General features: G+C 41.1%; 1 protein-coding gene across 1 annotated transcript in view; it reads right to left on the bottom strand.

The window, feature by feature from the left end:
* The window catches only part of LOC141098245 (sorbin and SH3 domain-containing protein 1-like), a 529,519-nt gene that overhangs the window by 120,456 nt on the left and 391,909 nt on the right, over positions 1-17,154 (bottom strand). Inside the window, exons 9-13 of the mRNA XM_073585871.1 lie at positions 15,421-15,534; positions 5,977-6,003; positions 5,778-5,890; positions 934-1,701; positions 122-466 (exon numbers count right to left, since the gene is read on the bottom strand). Of these exons, the coding sequence (XP_073441972.1) occupies positions 122-466; positions 934-1,701; positions 5,778-5,890; positions 5,977-6,003; positions 15,421-15,534 (1,367 nt within the window). The remainder of the gene's footprint in view (positions 1-121; positions 467-933; positions 1,702-5,777; positions 5,891-5,976; positions 6,004-15,420; positions 15,535-17,154) is intronic.

Here is a 17,154-nt window from a genome sequence, read left to right as displayed (position 1 = left end):
CAAAGGGAGATACGGTTAGTCATGCTTTTTGGCAAGAGGCAGGAATTGACCAGTTGGTACTTAGTAAGCCAGTAAAGAAATCTTATGTTGTGAGTACATAGTGAAGGTATCAGCAGCTTACTGTGTGTAAGATGGCTCCACTGTTATCAAGTTCCGAGACTTTGTGCGAGTCCTCCGTTACCGGTGGAACCGGTGAAGGAGGCGGGGAGAAAGACAGCAGATCGTTTGATATAGAAATATTGGGAGAGCTAGGATTTGATCCCTTTTGCAGATGAGGGGGTATAAAATCATCAAGTGTCGGAAAAACCAAGTTAGAGGTGGCAGGTTCTGGGGATGCTGAGAATTTGCCAGCGGGTACAAGAGGTGGTGGTGGAGTGCTCGAAGTGGATTCTTGCTCTCTTTCAACTTTAACCTGGATGAGTGGGACTACTATAACCTCAGGCTGGGCTGTGACTGCAGTGCCATCCTGTGGGAAATAAGGTGTCGTTACGCACGGCGGAAACTGATATACTTAAAAGTGTGCAGCTGTGAGAAGACATGCGTTTACATGTCCAATAAAACCATGCTGAGGATGGCTTGGAGACAGAGTGCACCATTGTGACACACAGCACTAAACAACAATAGACAAAAAAAAAAAGAAGAGCAAAAACAGTTCTTATATAGCAAATACAAAATCACATCAAATGTTTTCATCTTTCTTAAATACAAAAGTCTCAACCTTCTGGAAGAAATGAATACTGTGAAAATGAAGTGCAAAAAAAGTGCTAAAATGCAGACTAAACAATTAAAAGATTGTGTCAAGAGACAGTATCAATTTACTGGAAATGTGACAAAAACTATTAAGATAGACATACGCAGACAAAACAGGACATGGTTAGTGATGATCAAGAAATAATGTCAAACTCAAGGTGCATAAACACGTAAAAGAAGTACCATGCCACGGAATCTCTGCGCCCCAGGGGATGGTTTAGGCTTTGATGTATAGTAGGGTTCCTTTGCAGTCATGTTGACACGGCCAGCAGGATGCTGTGTATCTGGCTCTGTGCGTCCCATTTCTCGATGTAGAGGACATTGACTCCAGAAAGTATCTATTTCACCATCGCTAAAAGAATCTTTACTTGGGACAGGGTCAAAGAATGGCCTGGGAGGGACGGGAGGTGGGGATTTTCCGGTGTCTATTATTGAAGAAACAATGTTCGTGGCTGGTGATTTAGTTACATCAGCTCCCAATTCAGCACCCTCTGTTTTATCATGTGCAACGCTGGTGGGATTTTCAGATGCAGCTGGGTCAGTGCTGTTAGATAAACAAGCTACATATAGACTGCTGACCTTTTTATCGGCTTTGGGCTCATGACTCAAATTCATTCCAGCAACACTTCTGACTGCACCGCTTGACTCACTAGGCTGGTGAGGCGGTGACGTGTTTGGCAGCAGGGAAGTACTAGCAACATGCTCCACTCCAGAGTGAGAGGCAGGGTTGTCCGGGTGGTCAAGAGAGACTTCTTGGTTAAATGCAGAAACACCAGTTGTAGAACAGTAAGATGCACCAGTAACATGCGGTGTATATGGCTTGGGGGCACTTAGGTAAAGCCCATCCAAAATAGGCACAGGTTTTAGGTAAGAAAATTTAGTGTTAGTGTGTGGACGCCATGCAAAACTCTCCTCTTTGGGAGGAGAAGGGATTGGAGGAGGGATAGACTTCTACATGGTCATATGTAGTTTGAAAAGAAAATAAAAGAAAAGGAAAAAATGATCAGAAAATAATAAGTATTACAAAGACGTATGGAAACATGACGTTTTTAAGGCATAAATTAGGAAACTGAATTTATGTGACTCAAAAGGAAGGTTCTTGCGGATAGCATAGGATGGGGTCATGTTAGAAGGTCCATGTGCCAACATAATACAGGCATTATACAAAAGATAGAATTTGTATGAATTCTACAAAGTAAATCTTTGAAATATGTTACTCCGGTGATTTTTCAGACAGACTGATGATTCTTTAGAAAAAAAAACCCAAAGATGACAGCATGTACTAGTCTGATCTGTTTTAGGTGCATGGAAATGGAGGCAACTCCTGCAGCCATCAACAATGCGGATGAGCACACAAAGCTACAGATGTAAGTGACTATTTGTCAAATGAACCTCTGAAGCCATCCTGATAAATATTATCTTAGGTTTTTTTTTCTTAAGGACACGAAAGGTTTCCCAGGGCTATACAAGACTTGCCTTTCGATAATCATACAGATGTGATCCTTCGCAATTTCAGCAATGAAGTATCATCTAAGTCAGGGGTTAAAAACCTTTTCCACTGGGACATCATCTGAAAAACCTCTGTGAACCTAATGTCATGATATAATTTCTTTGGGACATCTATCTTATGTATCTGACATAAGCCCATTTGGTGGACATATTTGAAGCATGCCTCCAAACATACATTAGGCGTGTACAACTGTATACTTTGGTGCGGTTTTTCTGCCAGTAAAGCGCTAGGGTTCCCAGTCTGCTTATTGAGCAGGATATCTTGAATTAACATATACAGAATTAACATATACAGAATAGTAACTTCAAAGAGCGAGACAAAGACCATCAATGATTTAGGGTTGCTGCGGTTTTGCTGCGGTTTTGGCCCTGCAGAACTGCAGCAGTTCCGCAGACATGGTACATTACCATGTTAGCCTATGGGTTTTCAAAACCGCAGTGCTCACGCTGCGGTTTTTTACCTGCGGAAAAGCTGCGGGTTTTTTTCCGCAGCATGTCAATTGTTTCTGCGGATTCTGCTGCGGTTTGCCACCTATTCCATTTTCCAGGTGTCAAACCGCAGGGCAAAACCGCAGGCCAAACCGCAGCAAAACCGCAGGTCACTTTACCTGCGATTTTACCTGCGGTTCCGCAGGAAAAAACCCGCAGGTGAATCTGCAGTGTGTGCACATACCCTAAGATATATAGTTTGTATTTTGGATAAAGGGGTTGCCTGGTCTCAGGCTACAAGTCTGCAGATTTGTTAACCCTCACATCGTCTGCACGGAGCACGCCCTGAGAATTCTCCGGTGCCGATGCAGGGAACGCAAGTATATGATTTGCATTACTTTCCGACCACATTCCAACTAGACTGTGTCCAGCCTCAGTCAGTACACATATTGAGCCAGGCTGGGTATGTCTAGTGGGCACATGACCGCATGTATTCAAATTGCATACTTCGGAATCCTGAGTGCTATGTGAGGCTTCACAAGGCTGCTGTCACCCAGAGTGACTGCAGACTTGTAGCCTAAGACCAGGCAAATCCTTTAATAAACACCCCAGTTTTCTACTATTCCTAGTATGCTGTGAACTCTTTATTCTTACAACCATAGATTATAACTTTTCAATGACTTTTAAATAATCGTTAAACCGATGCCCTTATGATCTATGGGTGATGGGTGGCACAACATGATTTATGCTATTTTCATAGGCCACATTAAATTACTACAGCACCATTATTCCATATTTAGTCTGTCTTTCAGTTAGACAGAAGACAAAAGGACCCAATTTGCCTCCATATGATTACAGGACCACTATAAAACACACTTAGCCCATACAGTAGGGAAAATAAGTATTTCATACACTGACGATTTTGCAAGTTTTCCCACCTACAAATAATGGAGAGGTCTGCAAGTTTTATTGTAGGTACAATTCAACTGTGAGACAGAATCTAAAAATTAAAAACAGAAAATCACATTGTATGATTATTACATAATTAAATTGCATTTTATTGCATGCAATAAGAATTTGATATAATAACAGAACTTAATATTTGGAACAGAAACCTTAATTTGCAATTACAGAGGTCAGATGTTTACTGTAGTTCTTGATAAAGTTTGCACACACTGCAGCAGGAATTTTGGCCCACTCCTCCATATAGATCTTCTCCAGATCTTTCAGGTTTTGGGGCTGTCACTGGGCAACATTGACTTTCAAAGATTTTCTATTGGGTTCAGGTCTGGAGATTGGCTAGGCCACTGCAGAACCTTGAAATGCTTCTTACAAGCCACTACTTTGTTGCCCTGGCTGTGTGTTTTGGGTCACTGCCATACTGGAACATCCATCCATGACCCATCTTCAATGCTTTTACTGAGGGAAGGAGGTTATTGGCCAAAATCTCGCGATACATGACCCTATCCATCCTCCCTTCTGTACGGTGCAGTCGTCTTGTTCCCTTTGCAGAAAAGTACCCCCAAAGTATAATGTTTCCCCCACCATGCTTCACGGCTGGGACCATGTTCTTGGGGTTGAACTCATCCACCTTCTTCCTCTAAACACGGTGAGTGGAGTTGAAACCAAAAATTTCTATTTTGGTCTCATCTGACCACATAACTTTCTCCCATGTGTCCTCTGGATCATCCAGATTGTCATTTGCGAACTTCAAATGGGCCTGGACATGTGCTGGCATGAACAGGGGGACCATGCATGCCCTGCAGGTTTTTTAATCCATTACGGCATAGTGTGTTACTAACAGTAATGTTTGAGACTGTGGTACCAGCTCTCTTCAGGTCATTGACCAGGTCCTCCGTATAGTTTTGAGCCAATTCCTGACTTTTCGCAGAATCACACTTTCCCCATGAGGTGTTGCATGGAGCCCCAGACCGAGAAAGATTGACAGTCATCTTGTGTTTCTTCCATTTTCTAATAATTGTGCCAACAGTTGTTGACTTCTCATCAAGTGGCTTGCCTATTGTCCTATAGCCCATCCCAGCCTTGTGCAGGTCTACAGTTTTGTCCCCGTTGTCCTTAGACAGCTCTTTGGTCTGGGCCATGGTGGAGAGGTTGGACTGTGATTGAGTGCGTGGGCAGGTGTCTTTTATACAGGCAAGGAGTTCAAACAGGTGCACTTAATACAGATAATGAGTCCAGAGTAGGAGGGCTTCTTAAAGAAAAACTAACAGGACTGTAAGAGCCAGAATTCTTGCTGGTTGGAAGGTGATCAAATACATATTTCATGCAATAAAATGCATTTTAATTATTTAAACATCATACAATGTGTGTTTCTGGTTTTTATTTTTAGATTCTGTCTGTCTATCACAGTTGAAGTGTACCTACGAAAAAAATTACAGACCTCTCCATTCTTTGTAGCTGTGAAAACTTGCAAAATCGGCAGTGTATCAAATACTTATTTTCCCCACTGTATATCAGAGGTGCATGAAGCTTTGGTAATAGACAAATAACGCTCGGATCCTATGGTGATCCATGTTTAGCTACGTAGAATTGTAGTGCGTGTGGGGAGTGTATTCCATATTGTTAAATGTGGCCACCTAACACAAACCTAAAGTGGCCACTTCAGCAGATCACACAAAGCAATGCCTGAAAGATATGAATATCTTCAGCATTTCTTAATTGAATCTAGTCTTAGGGTTTTACATATACATATAAACAGTAGTTTAATAAATAATAGATAGGTAAAATGACTTTACATAGTCATAGTACTCTGTATATGAGCAGTCTGAAAGCCATCAAAAGAATTATCACCAAAGAGGAACAAGCAAAAAGTGTTATGAAGAACTAGCAAAACTAAGCACTACAAACAGAGAGAAGATAAGGAATATCAATAGTAGAGAGGATAAGGAATATTAACCAAATTAATAAATGGGTTTCATGGCTCATCTAATCTATATAACATTGAATACTTTTCTTTGGAACGAAGCACATTGAAAACTGGAGCCACGAGTGAGAAGACAATCCATACTGAAGATACCAACGGAACTTAGTGTAGTAGCAGAGACTAGGCAAGGAAAGGCTTGTAGTACCTGGGGCTTGTACTCAGATGGGAGATTAGGGCGCACACTCCGAAATCCTTTGGCAGCCAGTGAGGATGACTGAGAATCCCCATTAGATTCAGCTACTGAAGGCGGCCGGTCATCTGCGCAAGTGAAGAGTTTTCAAGGGTGACGTTTCCAGCTTTCATTGCTTGCAACCAAAATAGACATTGAATTCAATTCTTCTTACCTGGCTCTCTTTCTGTCGGAAATTCACCTGTTTTTTTTTTTACAGGCAGAAAAGAAAAAGTTAGAGCCTAAAAATGTATATTGAAAAAACTCTGCGTGTCCTAAGCTACAAGACAGCCGCAGCCACCAGCCCCAAATGGAATTGCAAATGCAAGTGCCATAGTAACTGGCATTACATATCATGTCCTCACTGTTTCTGACCTTTCTGGACACAAAGAATTCTTTCATAGCAATAAAGGCAGAATTGTCCATTGACTGTCAGTTTGAAAAGGGAAAAAAACACAATCAAGTGGCTGAAAGCTGCCAACATGATGTGAATCAGTCTCTGTGAACTTAAGACGTATGGAACTGCACGTTACAGTGTTTAAAACCCATAATAATAATAAGCATTGAGTTTCAAGTGTTTGACGTGACACTAATTACAGATTGTGATTTGCATTAATATATGTAGCTCCAGGGGAGATGTTCTGACAGATGACTGTGACATGACAGCACTAACTGACTTGCAGAACAACCGTTTTTTGGCATGGTGTTGCTACATTCGCTCAATCTTCCCGATTGGAAACTAAATATACATATATATTATTTCTTTACTTATTTTTTACACACTTTATAATAGGCTATTTGACCTAATCATTATCAGGAGGATTGAAAGAGAAAATATGAAAGTTTACTTTGTATATAATGATATGAACAAAATAGACTTTTAGAGTTGATATGTTCCCTCTCCAACCTCCTGATAATTAACAGGGCCGGCGTCAGCACCCGATGCACCTGGGCAAGTGCCGTGACCCTGAGTAGGCAGAGGGGTCCACTCGCCATTGGGACACTGAGGCGCTATGGGGGCCCGGTGCCTGTGCCAGAGCCGGTGCCCACAAGTGCCCCCCCCCACTTGATCAGTGTCCTGGCACTTGCGATACTTACCCCTCCACTGCATAAGTGAAATATTTGGCATTGTACTATACCTATATTTCTCTACGATATCTGTGCATCATGAATTGTGGTATGTGTTAAAGGTGCCCACAGAGACACTTTCACCCGGGGCCCACGAAAACCTGGAGCCAGCCTGTCCGGATCCTGTCAGCGCCGGCGTGCAGCCTCCGCTGAGCAGGGACTCACCCGCACTGTAGGGGGGCCCAGGGTCAGGTACAGACAGAAAGTACAGATACGTAGGACCTGTGGACGCTGAAGTTTAGCAAGCAGCCACAGGATCTATGGTCATGTGACAGCAAGGGGGCGGGGCTTAGTGTCCTGCTTTCAGAGATGGCAGGACACTATACAGAAATACTCAGAGTCAGGCAAAACGTAGGTCATATACAGAGATATCAGTAAAGTACTAGGGATGAGACAGAACGGATAGTCAGGGCCAAGCAGAAGTCAAAACCAAACAGACATAGAAGGTACCAAGCAGAATCCAAAGCAATATCCAGAGAACAGACCGAGTCGTACACAGAGAATCAAGCAACCAGAACACAGCACAAACACACTCAGGGGTCACCACACAATGCCAAGGGCGAAAGTATAACTGACAGGGGATGGGAGCTTCCTGAGGCTATAAGAAGCTTTCCCAGAACCAATGAGAGGCCACCATAATAGGTCCCAGGTGTGCAGGTAAGAGTCTGAACTGAGATCAAAACATTAACCCCAGAAGTGCCGTTCACTCAGCACTGGTATCATGACACAGCCCAGCTTATTAAGTTTTTCCAAATTCAGCATAAAATGACACTTTTACTTATTACTGCAGCCTCACAATGTTTCAACCCCTTTATGACAAGAGTCTTTAACACCTAGTAGTTGTACGGGTTGGTTATGCCCTGCTATACAGATGTTTTGGGATTCTGTTTTGGGGAGCAATTTAATAAAACTGGAAATATTCGGCTGTATGTATTCAGCACTGTGTCTGGAGGAGGAAGAATAAAACACACACTGAAAAGAGAACCTTGCCTACTGTGAAGCATGGTGGTCTCTTGGGGATGCTCTGTGGATGCTTTATTTCCTCTGGCACTGGAAAATGGCAGTGTGTGAAGGGCCAGTTCCTGTGTGGATAAGGTTGCTCAGGAAGGAAAACCCCGTTAAGGTTGCTCAGGAGGGGTTTTCCCTCCTTAGCAACCTTATCTATACTGGTACTGGCAGCACATTCACTGTTTATTTTCTCAGTCGTGTCTTTGGATCCCATTGTTGCAATAGTCATTATGTATTTGGATGTCCCCACTTTTTATGCACTTGCACTTTAGCACACTGCGCTTTCATTATATGTGGATTACTCCCTTCTGACCCTTTATATGCAACACGCTATTTTGATCCCTTGACACCTTCATCTGCCATTCTAGTACTTTGCTAGTGTACTCATACTAACGTCCTTACTTCATTGCCACAGCAGTTTTAAAATCATCATACCCAAAGGGTTTATACTGCTATTAAATACACTGTATGTGGCTATCATTACCTCTTTCATTCAACGTGTACTTACCTGTTTTACCTGGTCTTCTATGGTTTTGGTTGCTTGGAGGTCACTCTGCCTTGTTCCATGCCCTTTTTTCCCCCCCAAATACGTACTTGTACTATTATCCTTTTTTAAGTTTTCTGTTTTTATTTAATGTACTAATAAAATATTTCTATTTTAGACCAACAACCTAGTGAGGATCACTCACTTATCATACAAATAACATATGAGGATATTCATGGAAGACAATAATCACCTACTCAGAAAAATATGAATAAACCAAAAAAGTCCAGTTGGATAAAGACTTTAAAATATTTTTATTTAATTACACAATAAAAGGGAAACCAAACAAATGTACATAGTACAATACCACAATCTATCATAATAAGGAGATAATTACATAGTAAACACATGGGCCATAAGTAAATACTGTGATCATAAAAAATCCATGAACAATATAAAGTGCATATAGTGGACAGACCTAAAATCTGTATACCCAAATAAAGTGCATAGAAAATGTAATAGGATCATAAATACCCGTGGTAAGTGGCTCAATGTGTATCCAGCTCCCTGTCCACTATATGCACTTTATATTGTTCATGGATTTTTTATGATCACAGTATTTACTTATGGCCCATGTGTTTACTAGGTAATTATCCCCTTATTATGATAGATTATGGTATTGTACTATGTACATTTGTTTGGTTTCCCTTTTATTGTGTAATTAAATAAAAATATTTTAAAGTCTTTATCCAACTAGACTTTTTTGGTTTATTCATATTTTTCTGAGTAGGTGATTATATTTCTATTTTACTTTGGGTTGTGCACTTCCCTTTTCTTTGGGTATATGTATCACGTATGCAGCAGATCATAACAGCCAAAGGTGCTCTATTAAGTACTAAAAATGCTCGTCATGAAGGGGTTAAATAATTCTGAGGCTACAGTAGACATTGAAAGTGGCATTTTGTGCTTAATTTGGAGAAATCACTTCTTAAATTAGTTGTGCTGAACTCTTTAAATTGCTCCTTTTATTGGTTTATTACAAACAGCGGAAAGTTTATAAATTTGCAATGAGTTTGAATAATTTGCATTTGCCATAAGGATTTAAAGAGCAGATTGATACGTATGAGGGAAGATTCATTAGAAATTTTTCATTTCTTCATTTAAATTTCTGCTCATTCTGAGTATAGAATAAGACCAGTGGGCATTCTTTCCCAATAACTGATTTCTGATAGGACAAGTCCCACCCTCTCGACTCCTCAGGCCAGAATGAGCAGGAATTACAATGAGTATGATGGTAGTTCCTACTGAATCTTTTCCCGTAAAACTATATATCATTCTAGTCATCTCATTCTGCTCTATAACATGTTGCCTGAAGCTCAGACATGTTTAGCAAGACAGGTTCGCTTTACTAGTGGATCTACTACTGAAGCTAAAAAGCTCTTCAAGACTTAAGATTGAGGTATGACAAACGACTGGGTTTTCTTACCTATAGGACCAACAAAGTGCAATAACTATCTTCATTCATTAACCAATGCATGTGTTCCAGGTTCTCACTCACTTCACCACCTAGAAGGACCTTGATGGTCTAAACCAGTGGTCTCTAACCTTTCTTGCCCCGAGAGCCACATTCAACTCTGAGAGATGGTCACAAGCCATAGCCGGGACCGCACCCCTACAGTAGTGACACTCAGAGCCCACCACGACTGGTACAATGGCAGCCAAAACTTTCCCACAGTAATTACACTGAGACCTTTTATCCATATTTGCTAAATAATTAGATTCAAGGTACCAACTTTACCCTCATTTGGTATTCTGGTCTAGCTTCAAGCTCAACTCTTACTAACATTATGATCCTATTTCTAGCTTACGACATTTATTTTTTTCCTTCTACCCCTGCATATGCACAGCCAGATCTTCTCTTCTGTGTCGTGATACTCATAAAAGTCACTATCTGGAGATCGTTTCATAGTTACATGATAGAATAATGTATGAAACATACAGATCGCCATGAACCATGCATGTTGGGCCCGCAAGTCACATGTACAGTGCCTTGCGAAAGTAATCGGCTCCCTGGAACTTTTCAACCTTTTCCCACATATCATGCTTCAAAGATGCCAAATGTAAATTTTTGGTGAAGAATCATAGAATCGTAGAGTTGGAAGGGACCTCCTGGGCCATCTGGTCCAGCCCCCTGCTCAAAGCAGGATTCGCTAAATCATCCCAGACAGATGTCTGACCAGCCTCTGTTTGAAGACTTCTATTGAAGGAGAACTCACCACCTCTTGTGGCAGCCTGTTCCACTCATTGATCACTCTAACTGGCAAAAAGTTTTTTCTAATATCTAATCTGTGTCTCCTCCCATTCAGTTTCATCCCATTGCTTCTATTCTTTCCTTGTGCAACAACAATTGGGACACAATTGTGAAGTTGAACGAAATTTATTGGTTATTTTACATTTTTGTGGAAATTCAAAAACTGAAAAGTGGGGCTTGCAATATCATTTGGCCCCTTTACTTTCAGTGCAGCAAACTCACTCTAGAAGTTCATTGTGGATCTCTGAATGATCCAATGTTGTCCCAAATGACTAATGATGATAAATATAATCCACCTGTGTGTAATCAAGTCTCTGTATAAATGCACCTGCTCTGTGATAGTCTCAGGGTTCTGTTTGAAGCACAGAGAGCATCATGAAGACGAAGGAACACAACAGGCAGGTCCGTGATACTGTTGTGGAGAAGTTTAAAGCTGAATTTGGATACAAAATTATTTCCAAAACTTTAAACATCCCAAGGAGCACTGTGCAAGCGATCATATTGAAATAGAAGGAATATAATACCACTGAAAATATACCAAGACCCAGCCGTCCCTCTAAACTTTCATCTCAAACAAGGAGAAGACTGATCAGAGATGCAGCCAAGAGGCCCATCATCACTCTGGACGAACTGCAGAGATCTACAGCTGAGGTGGGACAGTCTGTCCACAGGACAACAATCAGTCGTACACTGCACAAATCTGGCCTTTATGGAAGAGTGGCAAGAAGAAAGCCATTTCTCAAAGATATCCATAAAAAGTGTCGTTTAAAGTTTGCAACAAGCCACCTGGGAGACACACCAAACATGTGGAGGAAGGTGCTCTGGTTAGATGAAACCAAAATTGAACTTTTTGGCAAGAATGCCAAACGATATGTTTGGCGTAAAGGCAACACAGCTCTTCACCCTGAACACACCATCCCCACTGTCAAACATGGTGGTGGAAGCATCATGGTTTGGGTCTGCTTTTCTTCAGCAGGGACAGGGAAGATGGTTAAAATTGATGGGAAGATGGATGGAGCCAAATACAGGACCATTCTTAAAGAAAACCTGTTGGAGTCTGCAAAAGACCTGAGACTGGCACAGAGATTTGTCTTCCAACAAGACAATGATCTCAAACAAAAAGCAAAATCTACAATGGAATGGTTCACAAATAAATGTATCCAGGTGTTAGAATGGCCAAGTCAAAGTCCAGACCTGAATCCAATCGAGAATCTGTGGAAACAGCTGAAAACTGCTGTTCACAAACGATCTCCATCAAACCTCACTGAGCTAGAGCTGTTTGCCAAGGAAGAATGGGTAAGAATTTCAGTCTCTCGATGTACAAAACTAATAGAGACATACCCCAAGCGACTTGCAGCTGTAATCGCAGCAAACGGTGGCGCAACAAAGTATTACTGTATATACTTGCGTATAAGCCGAGATTTTCAGCCCATTTTTTGATGCTAAAAGTCCCCCTCTCGGCTTATACGCGAGTCATATAGCCAGGGGGTAGATGGGGAAAGGGGAGCGGGGGTGTCACATCATACTGATCCCCCCTGGTGCATCTCTGCAGCCCTCTTGCTTGTCCCACAGTCTCCTTTCCTTCCTACAGCAGTCACATGGTACTGCTCTTTAAAGTCATGAATATGCGCATATTTATGACTTTAATGAGCGGTACCTCATGACCGCTGAAGGAAGGGAAACCTTGGGAGAACGGGGATGCAGAAACATGCCAGGGGTAGGTAAGTATATGCTATATTCACCTGTCCCTGTTCCAACGCTGCTCGCCGCTGTCTGTCTGCCGGGTCCCTCTGTCAGTGATGTACAGGCAGCAGAGGGCGCGATGACGTAGTCAATGCGCGCCCTCTGCCTGAACAGTCACAGACAGAGGGACCCGGTGGGAAGACAGCGGCGAGCAGTGTTGGAACCGGGACAGGTGAATATCTCAAGTGCCGGGTCCTGAGCGAGCTGCGACACCTGTCCCCCATAGCGCGCCGGTGTCCACCTGCTCAGCACACCTGCACCTGGCCCCCTGGGACAAGAGGTGAGTATGTCTTCTTTCTTTTTTCTTTAAATACCTGCAGCAGCAGCAATATATGGGGGCAGCATATGGGGGTATATTCAATGGAGCATCTTATGTGGGCATATTCAATGGCGCATCTTATGGGGACAGCATATTTACCATTATCATAACGTATAATGTGCCACGAAAAACAATCTCAAAATCAATGGGATATATTCAAGAATTCCAGAGTTATTACTACATAAAGTGACACGTCAGATTTTAAAAAATTGGCCTGGTCACTATGGGGTTTACCTCACTATTCATTAAACCCTTGACCATTATGTAGACCTTACATTGAATCTATCAGCAGCATTGTGCTGAGTAACCAATCAGAACATTGCTACTGCGGAGGCGCCATCTTGATGGAACCTAATTTTTTTTTCTCTGACAAAATGGCGCCGACACAGTAGCATCTATCCGGTTCCGTTGAATGCTACTGAGCAGGCGCCGCCATCTTGATGAAGCCTCATATTTTTTCTCTGCCAAAATGGCGCTGGCGGCAGAGCCTGCGCAGTAGCATCTATCAGAACACTAAAGATGACGCCACGGCCCGCCTCAAAGCTTGAGAATCTTATTATCTGAAAATAGAGATTAAACAACCACAAGACAGATTTCATCAACCTAGGTATAATTTTAATCAGTATAACTGCTCAAACCTAACATAGTAACATAGTTATTAAGATTGAAGGAAGACTTTTTGAGTCCATCTAGTTCAACCCATATCCTATCCTAACTTGCCCTAACATGACAGTGTTTGTAGTTTACTCCGCACAATGCTGCTGACAGGTTCCCTTTAACGGACTGATTTGACATATTGCACAGCTTTGACTTACAATAATTAGGACTTTACATGGCAATTCCAGTTTCCAATTGCTCACAACAATCTGGCCTTGATTGGACATCATACAGCTGCCATAAATTAGACAGTCACTTGCATGTTTAGACATCAATAAAATAGTATCATTTTGTAATAATGTACTTTTTAGGACTAAATACAATAAATCTACATGTAATATTGACCACATGATTCAGTCAATAATAGCTATGAATCCTGACATGCTTCAAGCATACATAAAGATTACATGTGAGCCACCGCTCGGGATTGTAATCCCTTTAAGTCAATATATATCAAGTGCCAATTCCACACATTACAAGATGATGCCAAAGGCTTAGCACAGCTGTCATTACAGATGGGTGTTAATGATCCATACAGCAACGTGGTTCAGGCATTTTTGTCAATGGCAAATTTTTATTTTCATGTTACTAATTTCCACAGCGCTGTACAGATATCATAATCTCAGTAATCTGAAATCCTTATCAGTATGTCTTTAGAGTGTTGAAGGAAACCGGAGTACCCGGAGGAAAGCCACACGAACATGGGGAGAACATACAAACTCCTTGCAGATGTTATCCTTGGTGGGATTTGAGCCCAGAACCCCAGCGCTACAAAGCAACAATGTTAACCACTGAGCCACCTTGTTGCCTATGCAAGTATAAATGTTTGAGAATGGTCTACAAATTTGTGGAAAAGAGAGGGGGGTGGAAAATACTCTTTTGGACTTATTGTTCACTGGAATGTCACTGAGCTGTAATACTAGACACAGTACATGGACAAAATTGGAAAGATCATTCCAACCAGCCCGTAATGTGGAGGTGTCTTATAGAATCTAGGGGTTCTTCACCTTTGCATGCACTGGCAGACTTCTCCTGTGTGATTCCTAATCTGAGTGTAATCTATAAACTATTTAAAGGGAATCTGTCAGCAGGTTTTTGCTACCTCATCTGAAAGCAGAATGATGTAGGCAAAGAGACCCTGTCTCCAACGATGTATCACTTACTTTTCTGGGCACAGCAGTTCTGACACAGAGTTTTTAGATTTAGCATGAAGCAGAGCTGAGAAAGCTAACCTCACCCACACCAGGCTCTTTATATGAATATAGACAGTGAGCTGCTTATCACAGGAAGGGGGTGGAGTCAGATTAGTATGCATGTGCTTCTGTAGTTTGGACAATGAAAATCACCAGGTGATAAAACCTTCATTGTAAGTAAACAACAGCACATAGACATGACACCTTTGAAATCTGTGTTTTAACTCCTACCTCATGCTGTCCTCAGATTACACAGCAAAAACTTGCTGACAGATTCCCTTTAAACAATGTAAAAAGGATGTGAAAGTCAAAAGGTGGAATTTTATATGGGCAATACGCATGCAAAGATTTGATAATTTTTAACCCCTTTAACATCACTCCTAACACTTTTCTAAAAGGCGGGTGTAACTTGGAAAGATGGAGCAGGCCGGACCATTGCCTAACAAATTTACTATAAGGTACACCAGAAATATTAAATTATAGTAGAAATCTATGCCAGCGCACAGCCTCCACAGATTTTGGTTCATGGTGCATGGACAACCCAAGATGCACCAAATTTATTAGGAGGCACATTCATTTTAATACATTTGCTGCATCTTACTCCAGAGCCGTTCTGATTGAGACAGCTGTATGACCACTAGTACTAAGTAAATGCCCCCTAAAGTATTCACCAGGTCAGGCTACGCTGGGGGGTTTCACATGCTCAGTACAGTGTTAGACTTTATGTAGCGCCCCAAGCTATTGAGAACAGATCACACATCCAATGGCTGACTTACTCGGTGAGAGCTCAATGTCCAATGTGGATCTACTTTTCTGGATCTCCCCTTGTGGTGTGGATGCTCGGAGGGTCACGGCTCCTTTTCCAGTGCATACTTTAGTAGGATCCACTTCTAAAAGAAACACAAAGTGTCCATTATCAGAATATAAAATATACAGTGTGTACTTTTCTCAAGGCCGATAAATGATTGACATATGATAGTTAGGTTTATATTCGATACCGCCATGCTTTTATCAAATCCATCTAGGCTTTCATTCAGGAAAGCACAATACTTCAACAGTAAAGCAAAGTGAAATGGAAAACTATTAAAGAAATAAAAATAAAAGAATAAATCAGAATTGTTATCTTGGCAAACCCTAATAATGTATACTAGGCTCAAATGCATACCCGATCCCCAACAAATCAGAGACTAAGTAAATCTGCATTGTATTCCATGCAAGTCACCAAGTAAAGCATCAAACTTAAAAATATATACTTTCATACAAGTGTTTCCGCATTGACTAATACTACAACAGTGAAGAATAAACAATCCCCCCAGTTGCTGTGTTTTCAGTCTATCAGCAAAATACAGGCGTCACTTACAGAATCTGAAATCTCTGAATTCAAGAAGCTTAGAAGCTTTGTAATGTATTAATTTATTTTCCATACATGAAAATTACTGATGACGGTAAAAACTGACCAAACACTGATGACACCTGGACTGTTTTACGTACGTCAAAAATCACTGGCATCTGAATAAAGCCTAAAGGTGTGTTGACTTTTCAGCGCAAAGGTTTTTTTTTTAAATTTTAAATAAATTGCATTGGTTGCAATTTTTTTGTATCATCGCACTTTTAGCATTTGCTTTTGTTTCATTTAGTGATTTTCTTCCACAGACTACACTAAAAACAACTTGTAACTCAGTGCTACCTATCCAGAAATCTCACGCCCCGGACGAAGCTCAGGCGAAACGTACATCAGGTGTGCTCCTGTAGTTGGGTATGTTCTATTCATGCAATATGGCTTTATGCCCTTATCTGCTTATTTTTGGCAGCTATGATGTCTATGAGTTACATTTATCCATTTGGGTAATTTTCCATGTCTGTTTTCTACCACCTATGTAGTCACCATCTTGCATTTCAAATTCTATTAATTTCAACTGTTGTGCTCTTATTTCCTTCAGTTAGCTAAAAATTGATATAATTTTTTCACATACATACGTGGTCAAAATTGTTGGTACCCCTCGTTTAATGACAGAAAAACCCAATGGTCACAGAATTAACTTGAATCTGACAAAATTAATAATAAATCAAAAATCTATGACAATGAACAAATGAAAGTCAGACATTGCTTTCCAACCTTGCTTTCACAGAATTTAAAAAAAAATTAAACTCATGAAATAGGCCTGGACAGAAATGATGGTATCCCTGAAAATAATGTGACAAAAGAGACATGTTAAATCAAGGTGTGTCCACTAATTAGCATCACAGGTGTCTACAATCTTGGACTCAGTGAGTGACCTGTATAGAGGGCTACAGATACTCACTGTGCTGTTTGGTGACATGGTGTGCATCACACTCAACATGGACCAGAGGAAGCAAAGGAAACTGTTGTCTCAGGAGATTAGAAAGAAAACTATAGACAAATATGTTATAGGTAAAAGTTATAAGACCATCTCCAAGCAGCTTGATGTTCCTGTGACTACAATTGCACATATTATTCAGAAATTTAAGCTCCATGGGACTGTAGCCAA

Source organism: Dendrobates tinctorius, unplaced genomic scaffold (genome assembly GCF_039654945.1).
Source record: "Dendrobates tinctorius isolate UK_male_01 unplaced genomic scaffold, ASM3965494v1 ptg000089l, whole genome shotgun sequence".
Lineage (NCBI taxonomy): Eukaryota > Metazoa > Chordata > Amphibia > Anura > Dendrobatidae > Dendrobates > Dendrobates tinctorius.
Note: the sequence above shows the minus strand (reverse complement) of the source record. Positions and strands in the feature narration are given on the sequence as shown.